This window comes from Acomys minous (assembly GCF_964271855.1).
Source record: "Acomys minous genome assembly, chromosome: 1".
Taxonomy (NCBI): Eukaryota; Metazoa; Chordata; class Mammalia; order Rodentia; family Muridae; genus Acomys; species Acomys minous.
In genome coordinates, this window is record NC_140483.1 from 30,194,002 (window position 1) to 30,220,789 (window position 26,788).

At 41.6% G+C, this 26,788-nt stretch overlaps 1 protein-coding gene across 1 annotated transcript; it reads left to right on the top strand.

Moving 5' to 3' along the window:
- The first annotated feature begins 351 nt into the window (after positions 1-351).
- On the top strand, positions 352-25,109 carry FMO2 (flavin containing dimethylaniline monoxygenase 2). The gene is made up of 9 exons (XM_084788908.1): positions 352-460; positions 824-961; positions 10,932-11,120; positions 12,539-12,701; positions 13,766-13,908; positions 18,563-18,762; positions 19,980-20,335; positions 22,503-22,575; positions 23,509-25,109. The coding sequence occupies exons 2-9, from the start codon at positions 830-832 to the stop codon at positions 23,858-23,860; spliced, it is 1,608 nt and encodes a 535-aa protein (XP_084645034.1). The 5' UTR covers positions 352-460; positions 824-829; the 3' UTR covers positions 23,861-25,109.
- The last annotated feature ends 1,679 nt before the right edge of the window (positions 25,110-26,788 follow it).

Here is a 26,788-nt window from a genome sequence, read left to right on the forward strand (position 1 = left end):
GCAAACACCTCAAGTCAGTCTCTGGCCTCCAGATCCATGCATAAGTGTGGGCATGAGCCCATTTACACATATAATATACAGGTGGGATAACTTGCCTAAATGATAATGGTGGCTGCTACAGATACCTCTGAATGATAGTCATAAGGGTGGGTTTTAACTTCTTTTTATTTGTCTACTCTTTTCAATTCGCTAACGCACATTTTTTTACACTGATTATAAAAATAATCGTTAGGCCATCTGTAGGCTACTTGCTCGGTGTTCTTGACCCTCAGGGGTGGACCTCTTGCTTAATTTCAGTACTAATAAAGTGCTTGGAGGTTCAGCTGGCAGAGTGCTCAGAAAGCTCCTCCCACTTCTCACGGCCTCTTCCATCCTTAAAAACTCCCATCTCTCTGCACACAACCCACAGAGGAAACACTTCTGCCAAGGGACGGGGCAAAAAAAAAAAGCACAGATCAAGGTAAGGATGCCAGCTGGGGAAAGAAGCTGAGAAGAAAGCGCCCAGGTCTCTAGGGAACACAACCAACTTTGGCTCACAACCCGGCGGCTGCTTTGTTGAATAACTTGGCTTGCTTAAACGGATTCCTTTTTTAATAATAAGCCAAGGCATTGTAAACAAGTCTACAATGAAGGTCATAAGACCGGATGAGTTTCTCTTACGGGGAGGAAGAGATGAAGATTTGATTAGCCAGGCATTGTATTCAATTAGTTCTGTTTATTAAATTACCTGCAGCAGTGTGGACAGGCAGTTATCTGCCCACACTGTAAGGTTCTCTTTCCTTTGTCCTGGTTAAGTAGTAATGACTGATCAACTCTTTGACAGGTGACAATGGCCAAGAAGGTTGCAGTGATTGGCGCAGGGGTCAGTGGCCTGATCTCCTTGAAGTGTTGTGTGGACGAGGGTCTGGAGCCCACCTGCTTCGAAAGGACGGACGATATCGGAGGACTGTGGAGATTCAAAGTAAGTGAGCCTTGTCTTACCTCAGAGCAGGCCGCCCTGAAATTGCAGGGAGGCTGATGAGCCTTAGTGAAAGACTCCTTAAGCAGCATTGATCCAATTTTATTTTTACTTATTTATGCAGCTAACCAGGAAGTGAACTCAGGTTGGCATCTCTCCCAGGTCAACACTGTGCCAATCCATGTGATCATCCCAGAGATGTAAGGAAGCTACTCTTTAAAACCCAGCTATTGCAAAACAGCCCATATTTTTGTCATTTTTCTGATATACTAATTAGATAGCGCACTGATATTAGAAAGCGTTTTATAAACTAGAAGTAATTAGGATTATATTTATGACACCACGTCTACTCTAATCATTGAGCCAAATGCTTCTTCAGAGAATGAGTCCCTATCACTCCGACTTTATTTTCATCTGGAAAATAAGCCATGTTTGTGTACTGGGCTTTCCTGGTTATATTCTAGTATAACTGCTTTGAATCTCTTTATCAGGTATTGTCTATTAATTAAAGTCATTTTATTTATCCAACCTAAATTTTTCTAATACTAGCTGTCATTCAAAACTTTATCAACAGATTCACAGACAACTATAAAGGCTTAGGTATGGCTGCAAATGTAAATATCTGTATTTCTTCCTGAGAGTGGCGGTGCATGCCGCTACAGAGGGTGAAGCGGGGGGGGGGGGGGGGGGTTGGAAAGTTGGGGTCGGCTTGGGCTGCACAACAAAACTCTTATCTCAAAGAGAAATACACTCATTACCAGACATACAGAGTCAAACTCTCCTGAAGAGATTCATGCAAGTCTCAAGTGAAGCCCCTAATAATGAGACGGCATGTCCAACAGTGCCCAGGAGCCAAATGAAAAGATATTCATCCACCTGCACCAACACAGAGTTAACGATGGAGAAATTGACCTTTATATGAGCTGAGGTGCTTTATAAGATAAATGACATCTATATCTTAATAACCACTGGTTGCTAGAATTACAACTTTTCCCACGAAGGTACTGTAACATATGGTCATCCCTGCCTCAACTGATGACTGCTTATCTTCTCCACTGTAGTCTCATTTTTCTTTAAATCTAAATAGGTTTATATTGTAACAAATTTAACTTTTATTAATTGTTTTTGCGTGTGTGTGTGTGTGTGTGTGTGTGTGTGTGTGTGTGTGTGTGTGTTATGTGAGCTTGGGTACTCCAGTGGCACAACATGCATGAAGAGATCAGAGGACAACGTTGTAGAATTGTGTTCTTTTCCTCTACCTTGCCATGGGTTGCAGGGATTGAATTCCTCTCATCCGATTTGTGCTCTAAGAATTTTATCCAATGAGACATTACAATGGCCTATAACAGGTTTAATGTATAAGCCTTACTACCTAAGCACAAAAATGTCCCTTATTTGTCACCGACATGTTAGGCAAAGAAGTAAAAGTTGCTTTGAATGATCTGGCAACAATATGCTTTAATGCATCCCAGGAAGGAGGTTTCCACCCCCATAGCATTTCCGCAAACCCAGGACTATGTATCACATTTCAGAATCAGAGATCGTTTCTTATGTATTTTTGGAAATATTTATTAAAATATGGATTAATTAATTCTTGTTGGATAAAGTTAAATATATAATTTCTTAGTATCTATATCAACACCACACTCCAAACCCCTTTTAAGACTACAGCCTATAGAAAAAGATAAATCATTTTTGCCTCTCAGAGGCCTCCTTTCCGCAGAGAGAAACACTAAGCATAATTGCACAGCCTGCCTCTGGAGCCCCATGAGCATCTTGGACACCAGAAAACTGGACTTCCAAGAGGGGAACACTCTGGAAAGAATGTTTGAGGCCCCCATGCTCAGCCCCCAGAGTACTGTTTCTATCAGCTACACTGTCCAAAACTAACTCTAAAACAGATTATTAACTGATCCCCACACTGACACAGACTCCTTTGAGAGCACATCTTATGCAAACAACTTTAAAACAAACAAAAAATCCAACCTAAAGCTATGTCCCTTGTCTGGCTTAGATAATACTGAGTTCTTCCAGAAGGTTCTCCAGCACCCCCTGGTGTCATTTTTGGGACAGGCAAGGTGGTTAACAAAATATTTTTAGCACTTCTTTCAGCTAAGAACTTGCCGTGCATTATTTTTCTTTGTACCTTTATGGGTAGGTCTTACAATTTTCCTCACCGATGGCTGAATAAGAAGCTAATCTTTATGAAAAACAGCTTGTTCAGAGGGACACACAGTTGAAAGAAAATAACAAAAATGAAGGTCTGTGCAATTCTTTAGTCCCCACACTTACTGAAGAATTGAAAGAGAAAAACAAAACAGAAGAAAACAAAAGCATGATCTTCCTGCCGCCATTAATTTATTCTGTTTCTGACACCCTGTCTCACAGGGAAATTGTTAATATATACTGTTTTCTGATGGGAATTTTTATACATAGATCTCCTCTCTCCCAGCAATATGTTTCCAGTTATTTTATTTAACCTTCACATAATGGTCTACAGATTTCTTTCCATCTCAGTTTCTTTCATCTATAATCAGCCTGAAATATTACCTTAGCATATGACATGTGACTCTCTTGAGATTGAATATTCCAAATTGATAAATTCATTTAAACATATCTATTTCAAGAACATAAAGATGCTGGACACTACAGTAGGCATTAAACAAGGAATCAGGCATGGTCAGTTCCCTCAAATAATCTGTAATCAGTGGTCTAGGTCTCACCACTATGATTTATACTGCACTTCACCTGGGTACCCACACCCCCCAGTAAAACAACTTAATGCTACATCTTCAGCACTCACAAAACAAAAACTAATTTGGCATAGTTATTTTCACGTAGACCACCCATTTTATACTCACAATAGCCTCCTACATTATTTATTATTAAGCCCAACTAAACTATAAAAGCAAGGGTAAGCATCTTACCCTTTGTGACTGTCTGGTAATCAGCGACAGCACTGAGAGCTAACAGAGGCAGGCTCACTGTCACATCGCACTTCGTCTCACATCGGTGAGACTGTTCAATGTGTTGATGAGTCATATGGAGTTTGGAATCAAATAAAACCCTGGGGTCTTTTCCATTTGAGCAACTAATAGCCACTTCTAAACCTGTTGGAAAAATTTTACATCTATACATATTAAACATCATTTCATTCGCTTAGCCTTGGACAAGAAAAATTTATCTGAAATTTCAATCATCTGTCATCTTTGCTAAGCCACCCTCCTTTGGGCATACACTAATGTGATGAACTGTATTTGTCTCTGTCAAAGTAATTGACTAAAATATTGATCACAAGGCCAGGCATGGTAAGCCACATCTGTGATTACTACACCTGGGAGTCTCAGGCACAAGGAGATCCAACTCAAGGCCAAGTTTGAAGCATTCCTAGGCTTTATGGCGATCCCCTGTCTCAAAAGAAACAAAATATTGATCATAAAAAGATAAAAATATAAAGCAGGTACATGGAGTAGCCCATGAGGTTTCCCGTTTGGTGCCATTCTGTACTGACCCAAACAATAACTGACTCCATTAATTGTTTGTGTTCACTGCAGCCTTCCTTCTGAGTTACTTGGCATCTGCCTGTTTAACAGCCTTTCTGTTCACTTAGGACATAACATTAATCAGGCTCCTTCATTTCCTTCCCCAAAAGATGACAGTCAGCCTTACCTCTGCTGAACTTGAAATCCTTTGAAATAAACTTATCAGAGCATAATTGAATATAACAGGCATTTGCATCCTAATGACTATTTATAGAATCATGTTTAACATAACACATGTGTACCTCTCTAGGCAATCAAATATGAAGTACTATGGTCCTATAGCAGAGTTATTCATTATCTGAAATATGCTTTGATTCTTCATGACAGTTTTGAAGAAATGATATTTGCATGCATAGACTGGAAGAAAGTATATAGTATACAGTGAGGAAAAAATAAAACAAAAACAAAAAACAACAAATAAATAACATGTATTTTTTTTAACCCAGGCCTGACAGTATAAACCTATAATCTGAGCTACTCCAGAGATTGGCTGAGATAAAGCCACAAATCCAAGGTCTGCCTGGGAAACTTAGTGGAACTCTGTCTCAAAATAAACATCTTAAAAAGAAACTAGGAATATACCAGCAGTAAAGCACACATATGTACTTAGATGCATGAATCCCTGAGCTTAATCCTCAGTTCCTTGAAGAAAAAGATTGTTTAAAAACCATAAATTTTATGCATAAATAGAATGACATTTATAGTATCCTATCAGAAAGTCCGTTTTTTTTAATCTATTATGCTACATGATGTCCAGTCAATGCCATCCGAGCTCATTTTGCATAACAGGGGAATGCTAATGATTGACATCACTCATTTTTTTCATTCTTTGAACAAATGTTGAAGTAAAGTTGAAGGCTTGACATGAGCTAAGTGCAGAAAACAGCAATGCACAGTGTCCGTTGGCAGGGGTGTACTTCACAGAGACTCGCTACCAATGACCCCTGCTGGGGCACGGTTTTACTGGGGCAGTTTTAGAAGCACAGAATCTCAGTAGGGAGTAAGGCGGGCTTCCAGGACTCCACTTATCTTGACAATTAGCAGGGATCATGTGAATATGGGGAAACAAAGTTACAAGCAAAATAACTGGCATGTGAAGACATATAGGACTTTAAATTTGATGCTGGTAAGAACAGAGTCACAATCTGTGGCTGGAATGAAGGGTTGGGTCAGAGAGTGGCACCCAGCAAGACAGAGGAAAGCATCAGAGACCAGCCAAGAGGAGATTGTGTTCAAGGTGAATGATGACCCTTTACCATCAATGGAGTGTAGAAACTGAGCAAAACTGAGGCTGATTTGATGAAGTATCATCATAAGGGGAGGATGCAGGATGCTACAGTAGGGATGATGATGATAGCTTCCAAAGTTCACTGCACATGAGAGTCAGCTAGCGAGCCCTTCTAAAATACAGTAGGCTATGTCTGTGATGCCATGTGTATGGTACTAGCCTACCATGCATATGGCTCTGCCTGGGTTGCATCTACCCCCAAGCACACAAAAAAAAATAAGATAAAAGAAAATAAAATACAGCTCAGTGTGGGGTCAGATGCCTGTAATCCCAGCACTTGGAATGTTGAGATAGGAAAAGAGGCCACTTACTACGTAAAGATCTCAAGGCCAGTCTGGGTGCACACTTGGACCCATGTGAAAAGGAAGAATAGGTTAAGACAACATGCTATTTTTGTAGAAGACATGAGTTTGCTTCATAGCTCCCACATTATATAGATCACAGTCATTTATAACTCCAGCTCCAGAAAATCTGGCACCCACTCTGGCCTCTGTGGACAACCCCTTCCATACATAAATTTTAAAAATATAATAAAAATATTTAAAAGGTTTATTTATGCAGCACATAAATTTTTTGTTCACATAAAACTTAAATGAGGGGCTCCATGATGCCTGAATGCTACCCTTACCAATTGGAACTTCATAGCTTTCAAAATTGCTCTGAATTCTTCCAATGCAGCTACTCCACTCACATATGTGAGGACCACAGTTCTAATCGTACAAGGAGGTAAAAAGTTTTAACCAGATCCATTCCAAGTGATGGAGAATATAAATGCAGGAGTAAAAGGATGGATAACAAAATGCTTATACGGACATGCAATCTTCTATTTCCTGAGTGGGACTGGTGAGGCCAGTGTGGTGCTTCAGCAAGCAAGGGGCTCCCTTCAAGCACTTATAATTCACACCTGCGACACCTACTTCCACTCTACAGGTCCCGCCCCCTGACTAGTTACATTACATACTGGTAAACATCCTTCTGAACTTTAGACTTTAATACCTTTTTCATTTCCCCAGAGTCAAAGATAAGCGTTCAGCCCAAGCCATGACCAAAGGATAACAAACTCAAGCCCAGTTCTTGCTGAACTCACTCAGTTCCGCTATATGGCTTTGGGAAATTATGAACATTCTAGATTAGCAAAACCACTTTTCAAAAATTATTTATCTTGAGCAAGTAAACTGTATCAAATCCTACTGGTAAGGAAATCAGACTATTTTTATTTTAGCATAAATATCACTGTAAACCACACTTGTCTAGGTAAGCTTGGGGGTAGGATTTACTGCTTGGAAGTCTCTCTCTGTCTTTATCTTTCTCTATCTCTCTCTATCTCTCTCTATCTCTCTGTCTCTCTCTCTGCCCCTCCCCCACCAAGGGGAAAGTCTTTCTGCTCTCCACATCTTCATTTTTACAGCTCCAAGATCCAGCTGCACTTTAATTAATAAGCTGCGCAAAGGCAGAAACTATTCTTCTATTGTTTACTTCCTGTCTCCAGCTCCCAGCTCAGGCCTGGCCAAGATAAGCATTGGATAAGTACCTGTTTATTAAGCCAGTATTAACCATCGTCCCTTTACAATTATGAAAACTATGCCAGTTTTACCAATATTTGTCTACACATGGACTTCTCCTTCAGCCAGCTAAATATTTGAAGAAGCACTTACAAAGAATTTGCCGGGGTGGGGCGGGGTGAGCGGTGTGCATGGGAGTCACGGGGCTTTAGACACACTAGCTGCACATTCCACTACTCCCAACCAGACATTGCTTTTGTCAAAAAAAAAAAAAAAAAAAAAAAAACCTGCTTCTACCCATTAAATCTACAACAAAGAGTATCACTCCCTCCTTAGAAAAAGACTATGATAGCATCGCTGTTTGATGATGATCATAAAATTTCCAAAGAACCTTTCAACCTGGCCCTAAAATCTGTTTTAGGACCCAGCAATCGGAACAAGCTCTTCTCATCTAAGCTCTTCTCATCCGGTCCTCCAGTCCTCTCTTAAAACTGTGCCTGCCAGAGATCCATAGTGCACTACTAGGCAGTGTATTGATTCTCGGGGAAATCATAATGTTCTAGCTACTGTGCAACAGTCTTAGTTCAGATGATAGTGATGTGTTTCTGTTTCTGCCTTGGTCGGGTTCCCTCTTGTGCTCGGTTAACAACGGTGAGAGAGGCAAACATTGACTGGTCACATATTTGGAGGCAGGCATTGGGCTAAGCACTTTATCTACTCTCTGTAAACCTTGTGTCTAATGTTTGTGTCATTAACCAATCGCACTTGACATGGGAACGTGAATAAACAGTTGTGTAACTGGTCGGTGTTTGCAGAAGCATTAGGACAAGCACTGGGGATCAGCCCCATGGGCATGTTCGTAGGATCCGCACCGTTTACTCAGCACTACTCAAAATTATGTAGTCTTGAGAGGGAGGAAGAGAATGCATTTCTTTGCTTGATGAAATATTTCCTATTTTAAGACTGTGGTGGCTGAAAAACACAAGTGTTCAGTCTCGCCAAGAACATTGTGTTCGATTATGCCCAAACAGAAAAAAAAAATGTTCTACAACAGTATGACTGTAGTGTTATGCAATTTGAAGCTAGCGTTTGAAAATAAAAGCACCCTTACTTATCCATCTAAAGTAAAAATCATCATATCCCGGTGTGTAAGTTGGAAAAACACTTCATTTTACTGTAACACGTTTTTTATTCCATACATATGTATAGTCAGCAATAGCCGCACTGTAAGCCTTCCTTATCTAGACCCAGCATACTCAAAAGATGCATACTCTTCTCTGAGTAGCTTTGCCCAAGACACCTGCAACTGGGCAATGTTATTATCCAAGTTTAGATTCTAGTCCAGAAAAAAATAAACCCGCTTCTCATGGGGAAAGTCCTATCATAGGCACAAGAGAATAGGAAACGAATGATGAATAAATGAGAAAAGAAGAAAGAAGAAGAGGGGGCAAGGGAGAGGTATATTTATAAACAAATCTGCATTTAGCAAGCATTCTGAGTATTTCTTATTCAACCTGCTCTGGGGTGGGTAATCCATTGTACCCAACCCTGATATAAAGGTCCAGTGAGGCTCCATGCACAGAGCTCTCTCTTTAAGTCACCTAGATCAAGTAAAACCTCTTGCAGAGCGTCCACGTGTAATAGCGGGTTGCTACGCCACTTCAGTGACTGATACCCTAATTAACCTTAAATGCCACCGTGAGCTGTGATAGTATCACTGCTGAACCTTAGTGGCCCCCTTCAAAGCAACAGACCCTGCTGTCGAGCACCTCTTAGATTCCTGCCTCACAGATGAGAGGCACAGACTGCTCAGACTTTTCTCCTTGACGATAAAGAGATGTGTTGACGCCCACATCCAACTCTCAAGAGTAAGCTTGTCTTCTCCCAGTCCTGGTAACTACTTTCATTTTTTTTTTGTTTTCTTTTGTTCTATATCTTTATTATGCAGTTTTTGAGGTGGACTCTTGCTATCTACCTGTGGCTGGCTTTAATGGTCATTATGTAGCTCAGGCAGCAACCATGGGTGCCATGCCCATCTCAGATGGCCACCTTCAGTGGTGCCAAAAACTAAGGAACTGAAAACTTGGCAGGCAAAGGGTAATTTTCTATTAACAAAAACAAGGAAAAACGCCCATTCATACTTGATTTAAAATGCTTGTTGTATTACAAGTGAATATTTATTTTTCTTTTTAAACTTCCTTACAGAAATACTATAGTGTCATACAAGCAAGACTAAGTCATTTCTTTCAGCTAATGAATTTCTACAAACTTTGCCATCTTTATGACCACCCTAATGCACAGTCAAATAGCAATTGCTATTTCTCTGGATTATAGATTTGTCTTTGTATACACAGAAGCATCCACTGAAGAGTTCTTGGGTGGCATTATTTAAATTTTCTAATAAAGGCCTCTCCAATCATCAGTTGAATTAACAGGTTCTGATCATCAATCTTGGCTATTTACATAAATGTATGTGAAGGACATTGTGCAGAGCATGACTTTAGGAGAAAACATTAACTCAGTCATAGCATATGCTTTGTGGGATTTTTACCAGGACACATTGCGAACATTAAAAATCAGGTTAGAATTTTTTTTCTTATGTTGAATTCTGACTTTCTACTTCAAGGTACCAAATTTAAAAATTACAATATGAAGTCCAAAGATGTTATAGATTGATGCACTTCCCAAGTTCAACAGCACTGATATATTAATAAAATGTTTCCTGGTTGTTTTGTTGATGAAAAAGAATCAGCTTTGAGGTTTGGTTGGTGTTTTAGTTTACTTCCTGTTTTTGTGATTAAAACATTGACCAAAACCAACTTGGGGGATAGGGCTCACTTCTGCTTATAGACTGCCGTCCATCACCAAGGGAGGCCAGGCAGGAGTTCAAAGCAGGATCCTGGAGTCAGGAACTAAAACAGAGACCATAGAGAAATGCTCGCTTAGCTTGCTCTCTTACATAGCTCAGGCCCACCTGCCCAGTTAGACATCATCCACAGTGGGCTGGGCCCATGTACATCCATCAAAAAAAGTCCTACAGATATGTCCACAGGTCAATTCCTCTGCTGAAATTCTTTCCAGGTGTCTGAATGTGTGTCAAGTTGACAGAAACTATGGCATTTGGTATCAGTACTGGTCACCTTTATCACCTGAGGAAGAGTGATCTGAATAAAGCACAAAATAAAGACCCACAGAGTTAAACCAAGATGCTCCTAAAAGCATTCATTTAGTTTTAAATTCTGTATCTAATGTTCCAAGATTTATTTGTCTGTAATGGGTAGACGGCCAATAAAGCCTCTCTAGGGAAATTTAGGAAGACAGCAGGTTCACCAAGACTGGTGTCAATAGGTAGGAAGACGGTGTGATAAATATTCTTCAATGTGAAAAAAAAAAAAAGCTTGTGTCTACCCCAAACCCCACCAGCACTGACAGCACATCCACTGAGCAGCACTAGTTGGCAACAAACAGGTTCACCACACACAATGATAGGCTACACAGGCTGATCCTGGGCCTCCAGGCACTTTACTCAGCAGGGAAAGAGAGCCACATCACCCAGGGTTAGATTCTGGAAGAAGACTTTTACTACAAGTAAGACTTGTGATAAAAATCATTACCACTGATTATTTCACTTGCTCCTTCAGGAAACCGTGGAAGATGGCCGGGCTAGCATCTATCACTCTGTCATCACCAACACGAGCAAAGAAATGTCCTGCTTCAGTGACTTCCCAATGCCGGAGGATTTCCCCAACTTCCTGCACAATTCTAAACTCCTAGAATATTTCAGAATTTTTGCCAAGAAATTTGATCTCCTAAAATATATCCAGTTTCAGGTACTGTATGTGGTGGGAAGTGGATTTCTCTGCCTTGGCTCAAGTCACATTCAAAGAGAAAAGTGACTCTGGCAATGAAAGAAATCAAACTATGCCACTTTGGTGGGTTTGTTGAAAGCAAAAAGCATGGGATTATACCCAGAAACTAGTCTCATTACTCCTGATATTTTTTATGGTACATATAAACAGGAGAGGAAAAAAGTCCATTAAAGTTGAAATTTTAAATGATGATAAAAATAATGTTAACATGTTCTCATTCTGGAAGCTGCTAACCTGCACTTCTGTCTACTCAGCTAATTAATGTTATTCCTTTTCAAGTCTCTGATGGGGCTGAAGATGAGATAGTTTAGTTTCACAACTAAGTTTAGTTGTTTAAGGGTTAATATGTTTTTAGGTCTAAATAGATGTTTTAAGTTAATAGAGATGAGATATGATAGATACTGATTTACATTCAGAATTTTAGATGCACCAAGATAGGAAAGATGTTTTCCCCGAGGCTGCCAAATACAAATGGCCCAAACACTAAGAATGTAACATTTATATAATTCCTGGATGGTCCATGGTTCTTCTTACTGTAGGTAGTTTATTTTATATATGTGTAATAATATAAATGTATATGTAAAAAAGAAAAATAATTTTAAAAAGGAAAAAAAAAGAAAAGAAATTTAGGCTTCCCGAAAAGGAAGGATTAGACAGTGATCTGTCCTGGCCACCAGGCTGCTGTTCTTAGCAGGGCTCTGATAGACGCTGAGAGTTGGGCAACACTTAACTTGAAAATTGTTTATTAAATTATAAAGCCTACAAAAATAAAGAAATAATGTTGAAACTACATTTAAACCACTGCTACCATTGACTTCTCCAAGCCTCATATCTCTTGAAAGGGTCTATGAAGCTTTAGCAACTGTTTTCTTTTTCTTTCTTTCTTTCTTTCTTTCTTTCTTTCAAGTTCTTCATAGGAATGGGCTAAACACACTTTCTTATTTTATATTTATCTCGGGTGCACATAAGTATTTTTCCTAATTTCTTTTCTGCAAGTAATCTACTTGCAGATCATTGTTAGCTATACGTGAAACTACCATTTCCTGTCCTTCTACAGACAGGAACATCAACAAAGAAACACATGTTGATCACTATGCACATTGCATTGTTAAACTTGAAACTGCATTTCTGAATAACAACGGGGTTTTGGGGGGGGTTGTTTGGTTTGGTTTGTAAATACCACTCCCCTCCAATTCCTGGTGACCCATCCTATGAATGACAGTCTTCATATTATGGAAGGACCCAGCTGGCAAAGTGTGCCTTCAGTGGCTGGCAGTGGACTCAAGAAAACTGAAAGGGTTACACATTACACCCCCTGCATCCCTAATTTCAGGGCCTGGCCAGGGTAATTCATGAGGCCTTCTCTGTGTTTGTTCAAGACAACCGTCGTTAGTGTGAAGAAACACCCAGATTTCGCATCTTCCGGGCAATGGGAAGTTTACACCCAGAGCCATGGCGAGGAGCAACGCGCCGTCTTTGACGCAGTTATGGTTTGCAGCGGCCATCACATCCAGCCTCACCTGCCGCTGAAGTCCTTTCCAGGTGAGGCTGCGGGGCTTGTCAGCCTGGAGGAGAGGCTTCGGGAATCTTGCGTGCAATCTGCAGAGACAGGCAGGACTGGCTGCTATAAGTAGGAACGATTCTAAGAGTGAGATACAGCCGGAGAGCTGAAAAATGCCCAACCGCGTCTTTGTTTCTGCCGGTTTCTCTGAGTCTTTATTCTCAGCTCAGTTAGCAACTTCCTCCAGCGTTGTTACGTTTTTCCTAGAAATTCAAAAAATTCTCACAAAAAAATTTTGATTCTCTATGAGAGACCCTTTTAGCCGTGTTTCTACACCGATTGTTCTGTCCCGCCGACACCATATCAATTTGCCACATCCTTGGAGTCTTTTTCTACCTGTCAAAGGTAACTAGAAAGAATCCCTTGGAAATACACACTGAGGTAAGGCAGAGCTGAGGACAGGGAAGCAGGAGTGGATCCCTGCAGCCAGCTGTCCTGATGCCCCAGCCTTCCCAGCGTCCTCAGGGACAATGCCTAACACAGTGGGTCAGAAGCAGGCTTCATGTGAGAACTGCCCATACTGAAAGCAAGGAACACTTTAATAAAGCCTTACGTTCCTGGGAAGTATAAACGCGGACACGAAGAGACACACATTACGGATCACTCAACGAACAGCTTCTGTAGGCCTGGGGTTTCGGTCTTTTCATTTTTATCTGCTTTTGCAAAATGATAAATACCACTCTAGTTCCCGCGCAATTACAATATCACTATTTCAAATTAGTTTTTAAATGTACCTACTACGTGAAACTAGAGTGTCATTAGGCTGTCCAGACTACAATCGCTAGTGAGAAGCCAGCGTCAGGCCGCGCTCCGTACAGCAAAGCCGTCTGTTTGCCACTGATGATGACTGCACACACTCCACCCTCCCGCGTGGACCTCAGACTTCTTATGGAATTTGACGTAGGGTTTGATAATTGACTATTGTAACTTCCGGAAGAGAGGAAGTGAGAAATCAAAAAGGGAAAGCTAACCATGCAGCTTTACTGACGTCAACTTCTTGTAATTGCTTACTTGGATGTTCACCATTTCCTTCTTTCTCCCGAAGGCATCGAGAGGTTCAAAGGCCAGTACTTCCACAGCCGCCAATACAAGCACCCAGCTGCGTCTGAGGGGCAGCGCATCCTGGTGATTGGAATAGGAAACTCAGCCGCAGATATTGCCTCTGAACTGAGTAAGAAGGCTGCGCAGGTGCGATGCTTTGCCTTATCTTGTACTGGGTGGAAGAGGTGGGGAGAGAGGACTGGCGTGCCCAGCTGTACACCAAAGGTCCAGTACTTGGTAAATGGCTGCCTGTTGTAATAGCGAAGGAAATCTGGGAGCCAAGAAAGCAGAGCCTAACCCTCACCTCTGCCACTAACTAGCCACGTACCCTAGAACCAGTTGCTCTGCTTCGCTGAGCTGCGGTGCCTTCCTTTCTTTTTCTTTTTTCTTTTTCTTTTTTTTTATTATTATTTATGAAGTTTCATCTAGATATTCCTGGTACAGAAGGCCTAGTTTTGACCCGATGCAGCCTAGTGAGAAACTGCCCTGTTCATTTTTGTTTGATACAGGGTTTCTCTGTGTAGCCCTGGTTTTCGTGGAACTCACTCTATAGACTAGGCTGACCTTCGAACTCAGAAATCTGCCTGTCTCTGCCTCCTGAGTGCTGCGATTAAAAGTGTGCGCCAACATGCATGACCTCACCTGTTAATATTTTAAGAACTGACTTTTAGAAATGTCGTGCAAGGGCCAGGAGATGGCCTGGTTACAGTCGTGCTCGCTGCACAAGCATGAGGTCCTGAGTTTGATCCCCAGAATTTATATGTTTTAAAACCCGTGCATGGTAGCACACAGTTGTAACCCCAGTATTAGGGAGGTGGACACAGGTAGATGCCACAGGCTTGTTAGCCAAGAACCTATCTACTTAGCAAGCTCTAGTCCAATGGGACACTTCGCTGCAGATAGTAGATAGACAGACAGACAGATAGATAGATAGATAGATAATGTCTAAGGAATGACAAGGTTGACCACTGAACTCCACATGCATATATATGTGCAAACACAAAAACATGCATATGCATATGCACACTAAAAGAAATCTAGTGTATACATGAATTATATTTGAAATATAATCTTCAATTATCCAAGCACCACGAGAAGAAAAATTAAATAGTAAGACTAACAACTAAGACCATAATACTCTCTGGTAATGCCAGAAAAAAATAGCCCTATAATTCCAGCCACTGGGAAGCTGAGGCAAGAAGATCACAAGTTTGAGGCCAGCCTAAGCTACATGTTAAGCCTCTATAGTAACTAATAAATAAACCAAAACCAAGCCTTCCTGTCCTGAATCTCATACTCTGGAGGTTTAAGATGCCTAAAATACACATGACTCCTCAGTCAATTAATAAAGGAGTTACAGTGTGACCTTTCACAATTTCATATCAGTATTTATTGGTGTCATCCTAGAGACAAAGCAAGTCACAAACACAAAGATAGATAGATAAATAGATAGATAGATAGATAGATAGATAGATATATAGATATAGATATAGATATATGATTGCTAGATAGATGATAGATGATAGATAAATAAAATGATAGATTATAAATAGATGATAGATAATAGACAACAAATAGATGACAGATAGATATAAATGATTGATAGATAATAGATAGATAACAAATAGATGACAGATAATAGATAGATAGGTAGATAGATATATGGTATCGATGGAAGATAGATCACTGTCACCTTTCACTTTTCAAAGTTCTCAGCCTTTACCATAAAGAACAAGCAAAAAAATAATAACTGAAAACTTGAAGCAAAGCAGAAAGGGGTGAGAGTCACCAGCCCCCAGCTCTTTTATGCTAGGCACACCTCTAAAGAGAGAGAGGATGGTAGACCAGAAAGAAAGAAAGAAACTGTGCTGCCTTTGCTGTCAGCCAAGTAAAGGGCCAACCAAGGCCAGTTGCATGTGCTCAGGTCAGTGACTGGGACGTAGGACAGATGTCCCAGAGCTCTCATGGGCCATTTCTTTACAGAGCCATTCCATGTAAAAAGCCTAATTATTGGCCAAAGTTGATGCCAAGAAGCTACTTTTGCTATATATCTGTGCCTTATAATTCATTCATCTTTGCATAGAGTCTCCCTTCAATATTTATTGATCACATAAATCTATAATTAAAACGGAATAGTCAGTTCTCAGATCTTCACATCTGGAGCTGGAAATGTGTATCTCAGAGATGGCAGCCTAAGCCTTGATGCTCGTGTGGAACCCAGTCTTCATCTAGGTTAGACTTTTCTGCAGCAAAGGGGGGGGGGGGGGTCACAACAGAAAGAGAACAAATGAAAATAGAACACCCAATGCTGAGCCTACAGAAAGAGGGGTTGGAAATGACAGAGTCAGTGGTAGAGTATTTAAATAGCATATCCATAGGGTATCAAGTCTCTTCTTGGTAACCTGCTATCCTTCCTCTGAGTGCCACCAGGTCTCCCCCTCCAGGGGACATGGTCAAATATGAGGCACCAGAGTTCGTGTGAAAGTCATACCCCACTCCTCAGAAACAGTCATAGGGGAGGGGAATAAGGGGAAAATGGGAGGGAGGGAAGAATGGGAGGATACAAGGGATGGGATAACCATTAAGATGTAACAAGAATAAATTAATAAAAAATTAAAAATATATATAGAAAAACAAAAAAACAAAATGCTCACTCACAAAACTGATAGATAAATAAATAAATAAATAAATAAATAAATAAATAAATAGCATATCCAAAACTAGTTCAGTATTTCAAGCCTTCATAAGAGCAACAACAGGAACAAGTTGGGACATAAGTGTACAGCCACACACAGACCAAGAGTGTAGCAGTGCTTGTGTGAGTGCCACTTCACAAGCTTAGGTAGGACTGGAGTCCTTTCTCAAAAAAAAAAAAAAAAAAACTATAACCCCTCCTCCAAGGCCAATCTACAAAACAATGAGAGTTCGTGTGTGCTTGTACTCCTCGGTATATCTATAACTTCCTTTAACCTGCACAATAATTTCATAAGACAGATGCTATACTGCCCCCATTCCTAAAGAGGAAACTGAGGCACAGAGCAGTCCAAAGAACTCATACAAGACAAGTAAGCTCATAGGGAGTAGAGCTGAGATTCGAACCTAGGGAGTCAGGACACAGAGTCCATGATCTAAACCCCTTACGTAAACTGGATGCATTGCAAAAAAGAAGTCATTCTTATTTATCAAAACCAACCTTAACAGAATTAATAAAATGAGACAAAAACTTGGGAAGTTGAAATGATTCATGTGGACCATGGGAGAGGAATAATAAACAAGGAAAATACATCTTTGACAAGATTTTTAAATGTATATTTTGAAAACAAGAGAAATTTTAATGTTCAAGGCAAAAATATGCACAACAACAATTAATGGAAAAGAGACCGTGAATTTGAAAGAGAGTGGGATCAGAGTGTACATGGGAGAAAGTGAAGAGAGGAAAGGGAAGGGGGAAATGATATGATTATAATCTCAAAACATAAAAAAAGATTTTTAAAAAAAATAGATGTGTACTTGAAGAAGAAAAGAACCACAGGCAGAGGTTTCAGCTTTTAAGTCACTTAACATCCCTTTGGGATCTGGAAAGAAGTAACTGCTCTTGTTATTCGGCATCCAGACACACTGAGACCCACGCGTGTGTGCCTGCAGCCATTTACAGGAGGCACCTGTTTGCATGGCCTGTTACTACTCACCTGATCTCCTTGGATAGGCACAGTGAGAGGAGAGGAGCCTCAGGCCACAACTGTAAGCACAGGAGAGACTGCTGGAAAGACCAGGAGAATTAGTCTGAAGGTTGTCTCATACTTCTAGGACATTATTGGGGATTTTTGGGCACTCTATCAATGCAAGTTACTGGACAGCCTTTGTGAGGACACAGTTGTCAAAGAGAAGTGAAAAACTAGGAGGACCTCACTTTTATTTTTTGTACTGTTTTGGTTTTTTGTTTTTGTCTTTTACTTTGTTTACATCCCGATTGTAGCTCCCTCCCTCATCCCCCCTCCCCCCTTCCCTTAGTCCTCAGAAAGGGGAAGCCCTCCTCCCCTACCATCTGACCTCAGCCTATCAAGTCTCATCTGGACTGCCTGCATCCCCTTCCTCTGTGGCCTGGCAAGGTCAACCCACCAGGGGGGAGTAGAGGTCAAATACTTTTAAAATTGAACCTGGGGGCTGAGGAGATAGCTCAGTAGATAAAGTGAGTGCCTCGCTAGCAGAGAACCTGGCCTTGAACCCCAGAACCAGAGAGGGAAATGGGGGCAAGGAAATTATGAATAGCCATTATTATATGAATGTAGAAGACTGTTAAGCATAAAAAAGGAGAGAAGGAAGGAAGACAGATAGACAAACAGACAGACAAAGAAGAATGGGAGCGTGGAAGAAGGGAAGAAAGAAAGAAAGAAAGAAAGAAAGAAAGAAAGAAAGAAAGAAAGAAAGAAAGAAAGAAAGAAGGAAAAACAATTGGGCTTGGTGGTGCATGCATCCTGTGCCTAGGAGGCAAATAGAGGCAGATTCACAGCCAGCCTAGCCAAATTGATGAGCTCCAGGCCAATGAGAACCCTGTCTAAAAACAAAACAAGATAGATACCAACGGGGATGACACTCAAGGTTGACCTATGACCTCCTTACACACACACACACACCCAGGTACACATACACATATCTTCACACATGAACACACAAATTAATATAATAAATAAGATTCAGGCAGCTGTGCCTCCAAACATCCTTCATATCACCTGCAGAAGAGAGACCTCCCAAAGGTTCAAAGCCCATAATTTCAACTGCTGTGGAACTTTCTGCTCACCAGGTGTTTATCAGCACCAGGCACGGTTCCTGGGTCATGAGCCGAATCTCCGAAGATGGCTACCCCTGGGACATGGTGTTTCACACTAGATTTAGCTCCATGCTCCGAAATGTCCTGCCACGCACGGTTGTCAAGTGGATGATGGAACAACAGATGAATCGATGGTTCAACCATGAAAATTATGGTCTGGTGCCTCAGAACAAGTACTGTTATTTTTCTCTTTGTGGTATGCTCATTGCAGGCAAGGTTCTTTTTGTGGTGTGCTCTTTGTGAGCAAGGTTACCTGGCATCGCCTCTCTTCGCAAAGGCCCGATTTGCTAGTCTGGCAGTTCAAGCTATAAGCCAGCAGTATGTGTAATCATAGTAACCCTGGAGTTTTAATTCCAAATTTGTACTGTGTATAAAATAAAAACAAAACAAAACAAAAATTAAGAAGCTGAGATAGAGGCTTAGAAGCTGCTCCAAAAAGTGGGGTTGGGATGAGTTGGAGGCGCTTTCTAACATTCAAACAGTTCAACTCTGGAGAAGGCTCCTCAAGAAACGGTGATCCTCTCAGAGGACCATGGCGGGGAAAGACGGCTCTCCATCTGATAGGTCAACCTTTGCCACCCGTATACCCTGAAGGCTGTTCCCGTGAGAATGCATCCTTTCCTCGTGGCCAAAAGACAAATATTTGCTGATATCAAAATAAACATTATGAGTGTTTACCTTTCTTCAGTTGGTAACCATCTTCCTCCCCTGAGGAGAGGGAAGATACTTAGAGTCTTGTAATAACAGATGCCCCCACTATGATTAATTAGGAATCCAGTATACATCTCATATATTGTTTTAAAAAGAAAAGAAGAAGACAAAAATAGCTTATAAACCAAGAACTCCAGAACTGCAAGCAGACTTTGCTTCACCATCCATGTCGCCACAGAATTCCTATGGATATTGGGATCAGTTAGTGCCAGCAAAGTTCATTTTATGCATTGATTGTCACATTGATCCCACAGTAAGTCTCATTGCTAGTGGAGTGCATTGTCCCTCCTTTATCAACAGGTAGAGATTAAATGAAGCTACCAAATAATGAAAGCTAGATAGCATAAAAAGTGACAGATGCACCAAAGAGCAGTGACTTCCATGGAATTCAGAGATTCACAATAAGTAACGCCATCGGATCTAAGCTCCCGGAGATACATCCACCTTTGGGTTGTTTTTACTTTTTATCATCTACTTGTTTTCCTTTGTTTATCAAAGGAAGAGATTGTCAATATTAGAGTGAGTCTAATAACAAAGTTGGTGGCAGGCAAACTAGTTGAGTTGGTATTATGGATATTTGAAGAACTATATTTTCAGAGCTGCCCCTAACACTGTCAAGGGGGCTGAGGGCTCCTCTGTCCAAGGCCCCTCTGAGTATGTTCTTTCCCGTGTGCCTCAGATACCTTCTGAAAGAGCCTGTGTTAAATGACGATCTCCCCAGTCGCCTGCTGTACGGAGCCATCAAAGTGAAAACAAGAGTGAAAGAGCTCACGGAGACATCTGTGGTTTTTGAGGATGGCACGGTGGAGGAAGACATTGATGTCATTGTCTTTGCCACGGGGTATATGTTCTCTTTTCCTTTCCTGGAAGACTCGCTTGTTAAAGTGGAGGATAATAGGGTCTCGCTGTACAAATCCATGTTCCCCCCTCACCTGGAGAAGCCAACCCTTGTGTGCATGGGTCTCATCCAGCCTCTGGGCTCCATTTTCCCAACTGTAGAGCTTCAGGCACGTTGGGCGACACGAGTTTTCAAAGGTGAGTTCAACAAAGCAGAATGATCGCGTTTTTCTTAAGACTGTGTGTGTGTGTGTGTGAGAGAGAGAGAGAGAGAGAGAGAGAGAGAGAGAGAGAGAGAGAGAGAGAGAGAGAGAGAGTCAGACAGAGACAGACAGAGACAGAGACAGAGACAGAGAGAACGAACAAAGGACAGCTACCCTATGGGGCACTGTTTCTCTGCTGCCACCTTGTGGGACACGGAGATGGATCTCAGGTTGCCTGCACACTAGCAAGGCTATACCTGCTGAACAATCTCACTGAGACAAAGTCTTTTGTTTTTGTTTTTGTTTTTAAGGTTTGTCTCTTCTTGTCTGTGCAGCTCTTCGCCTTCCTTGAAAGGCTTTAAAAAAATATTCTGTTCAACAAAAATCTCATTTACCACCTCTCTGAGATCTGGTCAGTCAGAAAGAAATTTAAACAAGTTATTTTAATAACACAGCAAGTGCTTTGATGTCAGAATGCATGCCATGAGAGAGAAAGGAACAGAAATGTGATGTGATGTCAGAAGGACCCATGGTCCAGGAAAACTTCCTGGTATCTGAGTTTCTCAGGTACAGAAAAGGGGCTTCCTGAGCAAAAGGCACAGAGACAGGGTGCCTGTGGAGAACCGAGAGCCCCGCATTGCTAGAGATGGCATATAAGGCAGAACCCGATGCCTGGTTAATCTTAAAGAAGGACAGATGAACACAGAAGCTTTGTATACTGTGTTAAGGATCCAGGATTATAAAATATAAATGTATAGACAGCAGTGAGAGGTTTTTGTTTGTTCTGTTGTTTGTTTGTTTGTTTGTTTGTTTGTGTTTGTTTTGCAGCAGCAGAATGAGAAGGAATCTAATGTAACCACGGTTTTCCTCAAATTTGCTATTGTAACCAAGGCTAGCCTTGAACTCCAGGTCTCCTGCTCTTCTACATCAAGGGGTTCCAGGCCTGTAATCTCACTCAGCACTCCAGAGGCAGGAGGATGGATGAGAGTTCAAGGGCAGCCTAGGCTACATAGCAAGATCAATCCAGTTAGGGCTTCTAGAAAGACTTTCTTGGAAAGAAAGAAGGAAGGGAGGAAAAGAGGAAGGAAGAAGGTAGGAGAAAGAGAAGAAAAATATAAATCAGTTCTTCCCAAATCTACTGCACCAGCTGCCTAGCCGACCCTTGGGGAGCCACACTGATTAAGTCTGGCCTGAAAGCCTAGAATCTGCATCTTAGGAAGCTCTCAAGTCAGAGGCACCAGAGGCGGTTATACTGGAAGAAAAGGAATTGTCTCCTTTACACTTAAGGCAATCCCATCGGTAGATTGGAAGGCAGATTTAATAATAATCAGGGATAAAGAGCACTGAGAAGTTTCCAGCACTTGCCTGGGCTGAAATACAATGCCGCCTGGGCCAGAGCTGAGAGGCGAAATGGAAAGGAGAAAACACATGTTAGAATCAGTCAAGGATAACGCCAGCAGGGCATGCTTGTGCTTCAAAGTAGGAAGGGAGATGCGAGGACAGCTTGCAGGACCAAGCACTGGAGACTGGGTAGGTGGCTGTGGCTGAGACTAGAGACAGGAGGGCCTCGATGGCAAATTCAGCTTTGGACTGCTAAAGTCTGAGGTGCCAGATGGCTGGCCATGTGCGAGAATATGGCCATTTCCCCCTCTGAGGCCCAAAGGATGCTCGCACCCAGGAGACAGGCTCACACAAAGGATCTTCGCACTATTTTATGTCACCAAACTGCCCCCCACTTGGGGCCACTCTCATCTCTCATGAGTTTTCTTTCAAAGGCCTATTACCTGCTCTCCCAAACTGTAAGTTCACCTACCTCAAGCCTTCTTTTCTTAATCAAGGAGCCAGATGGGTCCTTCCAAAATGGCAAATCTAATCTTGCTACCTCATTCTGCAGGGTCCTGCCACTGCCAGAACAGAACCCACCCCACCTGGCACAGTTTCTCAGGCGTGCTTCCCTTCTCTTGCCCCTTCTCTGGTTTCTCCTGTTTATAGTTCATGCCATTACTATGGAGGCCTAACCCCTGGAGTGCAGAAGCACAGAAGCAGGCAACTATGACATGACCAAATGGCCAAAAGTTAATTTCAGAAAACAACTACTAAGCAACTCAATGAAATCGAACCAAACTCACCGTTCAAAGCACATTTTGTTTTTTATTTTCTAGGCTTATGTAGCCTGCCTTCAGAGACAACTATGATGGCGGACATTGTTGGAAGGAATGAAAAAAGAATTGAGCTGTAAGTATTTACCTTCTATCAAATGGTCTACACAGAGTAGCGTCGCACAAAACATCATGATCTGTCTGCCTGTGGACACAGCTAGCTGCTACAGATGCAGTCCTGGGTCACAGTCCAGTCCAGACAGATCAGAAGTTCTGTAGAAGAGAATGGAAATGTGTAACTTGATGATTTTTTTTTTCATTTGGTTCTTAGACATCCTAGTTTAAGAACCCATTACTCAAAAAACAAAACAGCGCCAAGTCAAAGCACCTTCCCTTGAGTTAATCTCATTTCCCTTTTCTAAGGTGCCCATGTGAGAGTCCGTACCATGTCAGGCCACTCATCCTCAGGGGATGGGGTGGGGCAGATGCAGCAGTGGTGGTGACAGTAGCCTGAGGCACTCTCAAAGCTTACCTGGGTGTGTCAGTTTTGCTGAGGTGGGACGGAGGTTGACAGCTATCGAGCACTCTTGGAAAGCTGGCTTGAAGCCTTACAGACATAAGGTGTTGTCTCATATTCAAATTCTAATTCATCTAACACACAGAAGGCATCAACTAGATGTCAACCAGACCACAGGGTACTTTAACTGTGTGTGTTAACAAGGGAACACCATGCGTTCCTTCTCTGGAAGACGCTACCTCTTGGCCAGCTCATGAGTTTTTGCATCAATCCTGAGTCATGCATTCTCACTTGGAGACTTACTGCAGCTTAATAAGTAAGAAATAACAGATACCATTTCAATATCATTACATGTCTAGTGTCTCCATGGATTTGTCTGTTTAGATCGTGGCCTACTCACCAATCTGAGATATGAGCCTTCCAGAGATTCACTGCAAAACCTATGTCTTCATACGCTCATTTCTCTATTCTTTAAACAGCTACTGAGGGCCTCATATTAAGATACAACTTAGAACATTCTATGAATCGGCCCTTTTTATTTACTTCATTAAGGTTTGGAAAAAGCCAGAGCCAAATACTGCAGACCAATTACATTGACTACCTGGATGAACTCGCCATGGAGATAGGTGCGAAGCCAGACTTCGTCTCTCTGTTTTTCAAAGACCCTAAACTGGCCGTGAAGCTCTACTTTGGGCCCTGTAATTCCTACCAGTACCGCCTCGTTGGACCTGGGCAGTGGGAAGGAGCCAGGAACGCCATCCTCACCCAGAAGCAGAGAATCCTGAAGCCCTTAAAGACACGCACTCTCGAGCCTTCATCTAACCTCCCGGCGTCATTTCTGCTCAAACTCCTGGGGCTTTTTGCTGTTGCTCTGGCCTTCTTTTTCCAACTTCAGGGCTTCTAATCTATCAACATGGACACTTTTGTCCGCCAGTGCCTCTTTAAAAAAAAAAAAAGACTCAAGAAAGTACAGCTTCATTCTAACTTTTACAGTTCAAGGAAACAAGTAGGAGGACTAAGTGTACAGGGATGAGAAGAATTAGGTCTGGATGGAAGACTGAAGGGCGTGGAGTACTTTATCACGCTACTCTTTCTCAAGCTCACCAGGCTCTACACGGGGTTATGCAATAACACTAGCACGGGTAGGTGGTAGATGGTGCTTCCAGCCAGGCCAGGTTTGAGTGATATGGAAAAAAAACAAACAAACAAACAACAAAAAAAACATAAAATTGTGCAACGTGAAAAGCAAGTCATAGCTGAGTATGTTGGCACATCCCTTTAACCCAGGTACTTGACAGGCAGGGGCAGGTGGCTCTCTGTGAGTTTTACAGCCAGGGCTACATAGAGAAACCCTGTCTCAGAGAGAGAGAGGGAGGGGGAAAGAGAGAGAGAGAGAGAGAGAGAGAGAGAGAGAGAGAGAGAGAGAGAGAGAGAGAGAGCAGCTCACATAGGTTAGATTACTGAACAATGTAAAGCTTTAAAGAGTGGCAGACATTTGAAATCCTGTGCACTATTCTCATCGCTGTTGCTATGCTTACTCTGGTCACAGTTGCCACGTATTAGGGTCTGCTCTGTTGGCTTGACAAGGGATCCCTCAGAAATACTGGAGGACAAAAATGAGAGCATAGACCAAAGGCAACACCAGTGCTCCCGTATACTTTAAGCTCCTCATATCGCAAGCTGAGGAAATGGACACAGGTCCTGTGTACTGAGAGAAACACTGATACAAAAATGAAAATCATATACTCCGGCTGCAATAGATAGATAGATACTGTTTCCCACAGACTAGACATTGTGCTATGTGCACAGCATGTGTTTTACTTTGTTTAGTTGTTGCAGCAGCTGTGAGGTGGGTAGAGCAATGATAGCCATTCTGTAGATGGCACTGAGGGGCAGATGTTCTGGAGCATGCCCAAAACAGCTGGCCTTGAGGTGAAGCTTCAACTAAAGCCCAGCTTGTTGAACTCCAGAACTGAAGGTCATAACCTCACCATGCAATATGCTTATTTATGAAAACTCTTACTCTTGATAAATGCTTACTAATCATATATTTTATTCATTGTAGTATTAAACTATAGTTCGATTCATTTAACTTTTCTAAAACTATTGTACAAAATGGCACTTTGCTTGCAAATACAGTCTGACTGATCTCATTTACAATATTGGGTCTATATGTCCACTCGATTTTAGAAGTCACTTGAGCTAAGCACAGTGGTATATATCATTAATCCAGCACTCAGGACGCAGAGGCAGGTGGATCTCTGTGAACTTGAAGCCATCCTATTCTACATAGAAAATTCTGGACCATCCAGGGCTACATAGTGATAGTCTGTCTTAATAAAAAAGATAAATTCAAAGAATTTTAAAATGAAAAATAACTTTATGATAATACCTAAAGCAATCATTGACATTTGGAAGAAAAATAAGAATTGAAGTAAAGTATATCTCCCAAGCAAATGAAAAATGTTACAATAACTGAGGCAGTGTCTAGAATTAACATTACGTGTCAGCAAGGCAAATCCCAACAGTGCATTATCTTTGTCGTCTGATAAAAGAGGGTGTTTTAGTTATGGGAGACATTTTCTTGGAACTGAAAACTAAAGGAGACACATGGGATTCAGCACCAGCAAACATTGAGCAACATAACAAACACCAGGCTACGCACAGTCCTGATAGCAGTTCTTTCCAGGAGCCTCACTGTGGGAGATAAGCTCTGCCCAGAGCCAGACTAGTGCCTCTGCAGAGGGGACAAAGGTCAGGATGGTGACATAGCTAAATAGTTCTTCTTTATCCCTCCACACAGGGGTCCTCAACCCCTTTAACACAGTTCCTCAAGCCGTAGTGACCCCCAACTATAAGATTATTTCATTGCTAAGTCATAACTATAATTTTACCACTGTTATGAATCATAATGTAAATAATATCTAATATGCAGAACATCATCTGATATGCTGCTCTTATGAAGGGTTAGTCAATGCCCCTGCCCCCCACAAGGGGTCACAACCCACAGCTTGAAAACCACTTCTTCAAGCTCCAAAGCTTTTGTCAACAGTATTCTAAAATCTAAACACTCTCTCTCTCTCTCTCTCTCTCTCTCTCTCTCTCTCTCTCTCTCTCTCTCTCTCTCTCTCTCTCTCTCTCCTATCCCCCTCTTTCCCTCTCCCTGCCCTCCGCCCTTTGCAATCTGATGGCAATCTCTTCCAGTAGAAACGTCTTTTAAATCCTCTGAACGGGGCTGCAGAATCAGCCCTGTTGGCAAAGTGCTTGCCTGGTAAGCATAAGAATCTGAATTTGAGTCTCAGAGCCCACATTTTACAAGCCAGGTGTGACAGCATGCACTTCCAAGCCCAGCCCTGGGAAAGAGATGGAGACAGTCGCTTGGACATCCTGGTCAGCCTAGTCTGCTTTGGTAAGTTCCAGGGCAGTGAGAAACCTGTCTCAAAAACAGAAGTGGACAGTGCCTGAGGAACAATTCCAGTGCTACCTCTGGCCAGCATACAAAGGCTCGCATACACATGCATGCATCCCTACACACACACATGCAACTGCACACATTTGAGCACACACAAACCCATATATACATACACACACATACAAAAGTTTACTGAAATTATACCATATCATTACATTTGCACTTAAGACTTTTTTAATATACTTACAAGCAAATTCCTTTCAAAAATGACAAATGAAAAGGCACCGTATGCATCTATGAAACTCTCAATCAATTTTAAATAAAAATTACAACTTAAATATATATATATATATATTTTAGTTCTTGATGCAAAGCAGATTTGCAGACAAGATGGCTCAGCAGGTAGAGAAACATGCCACC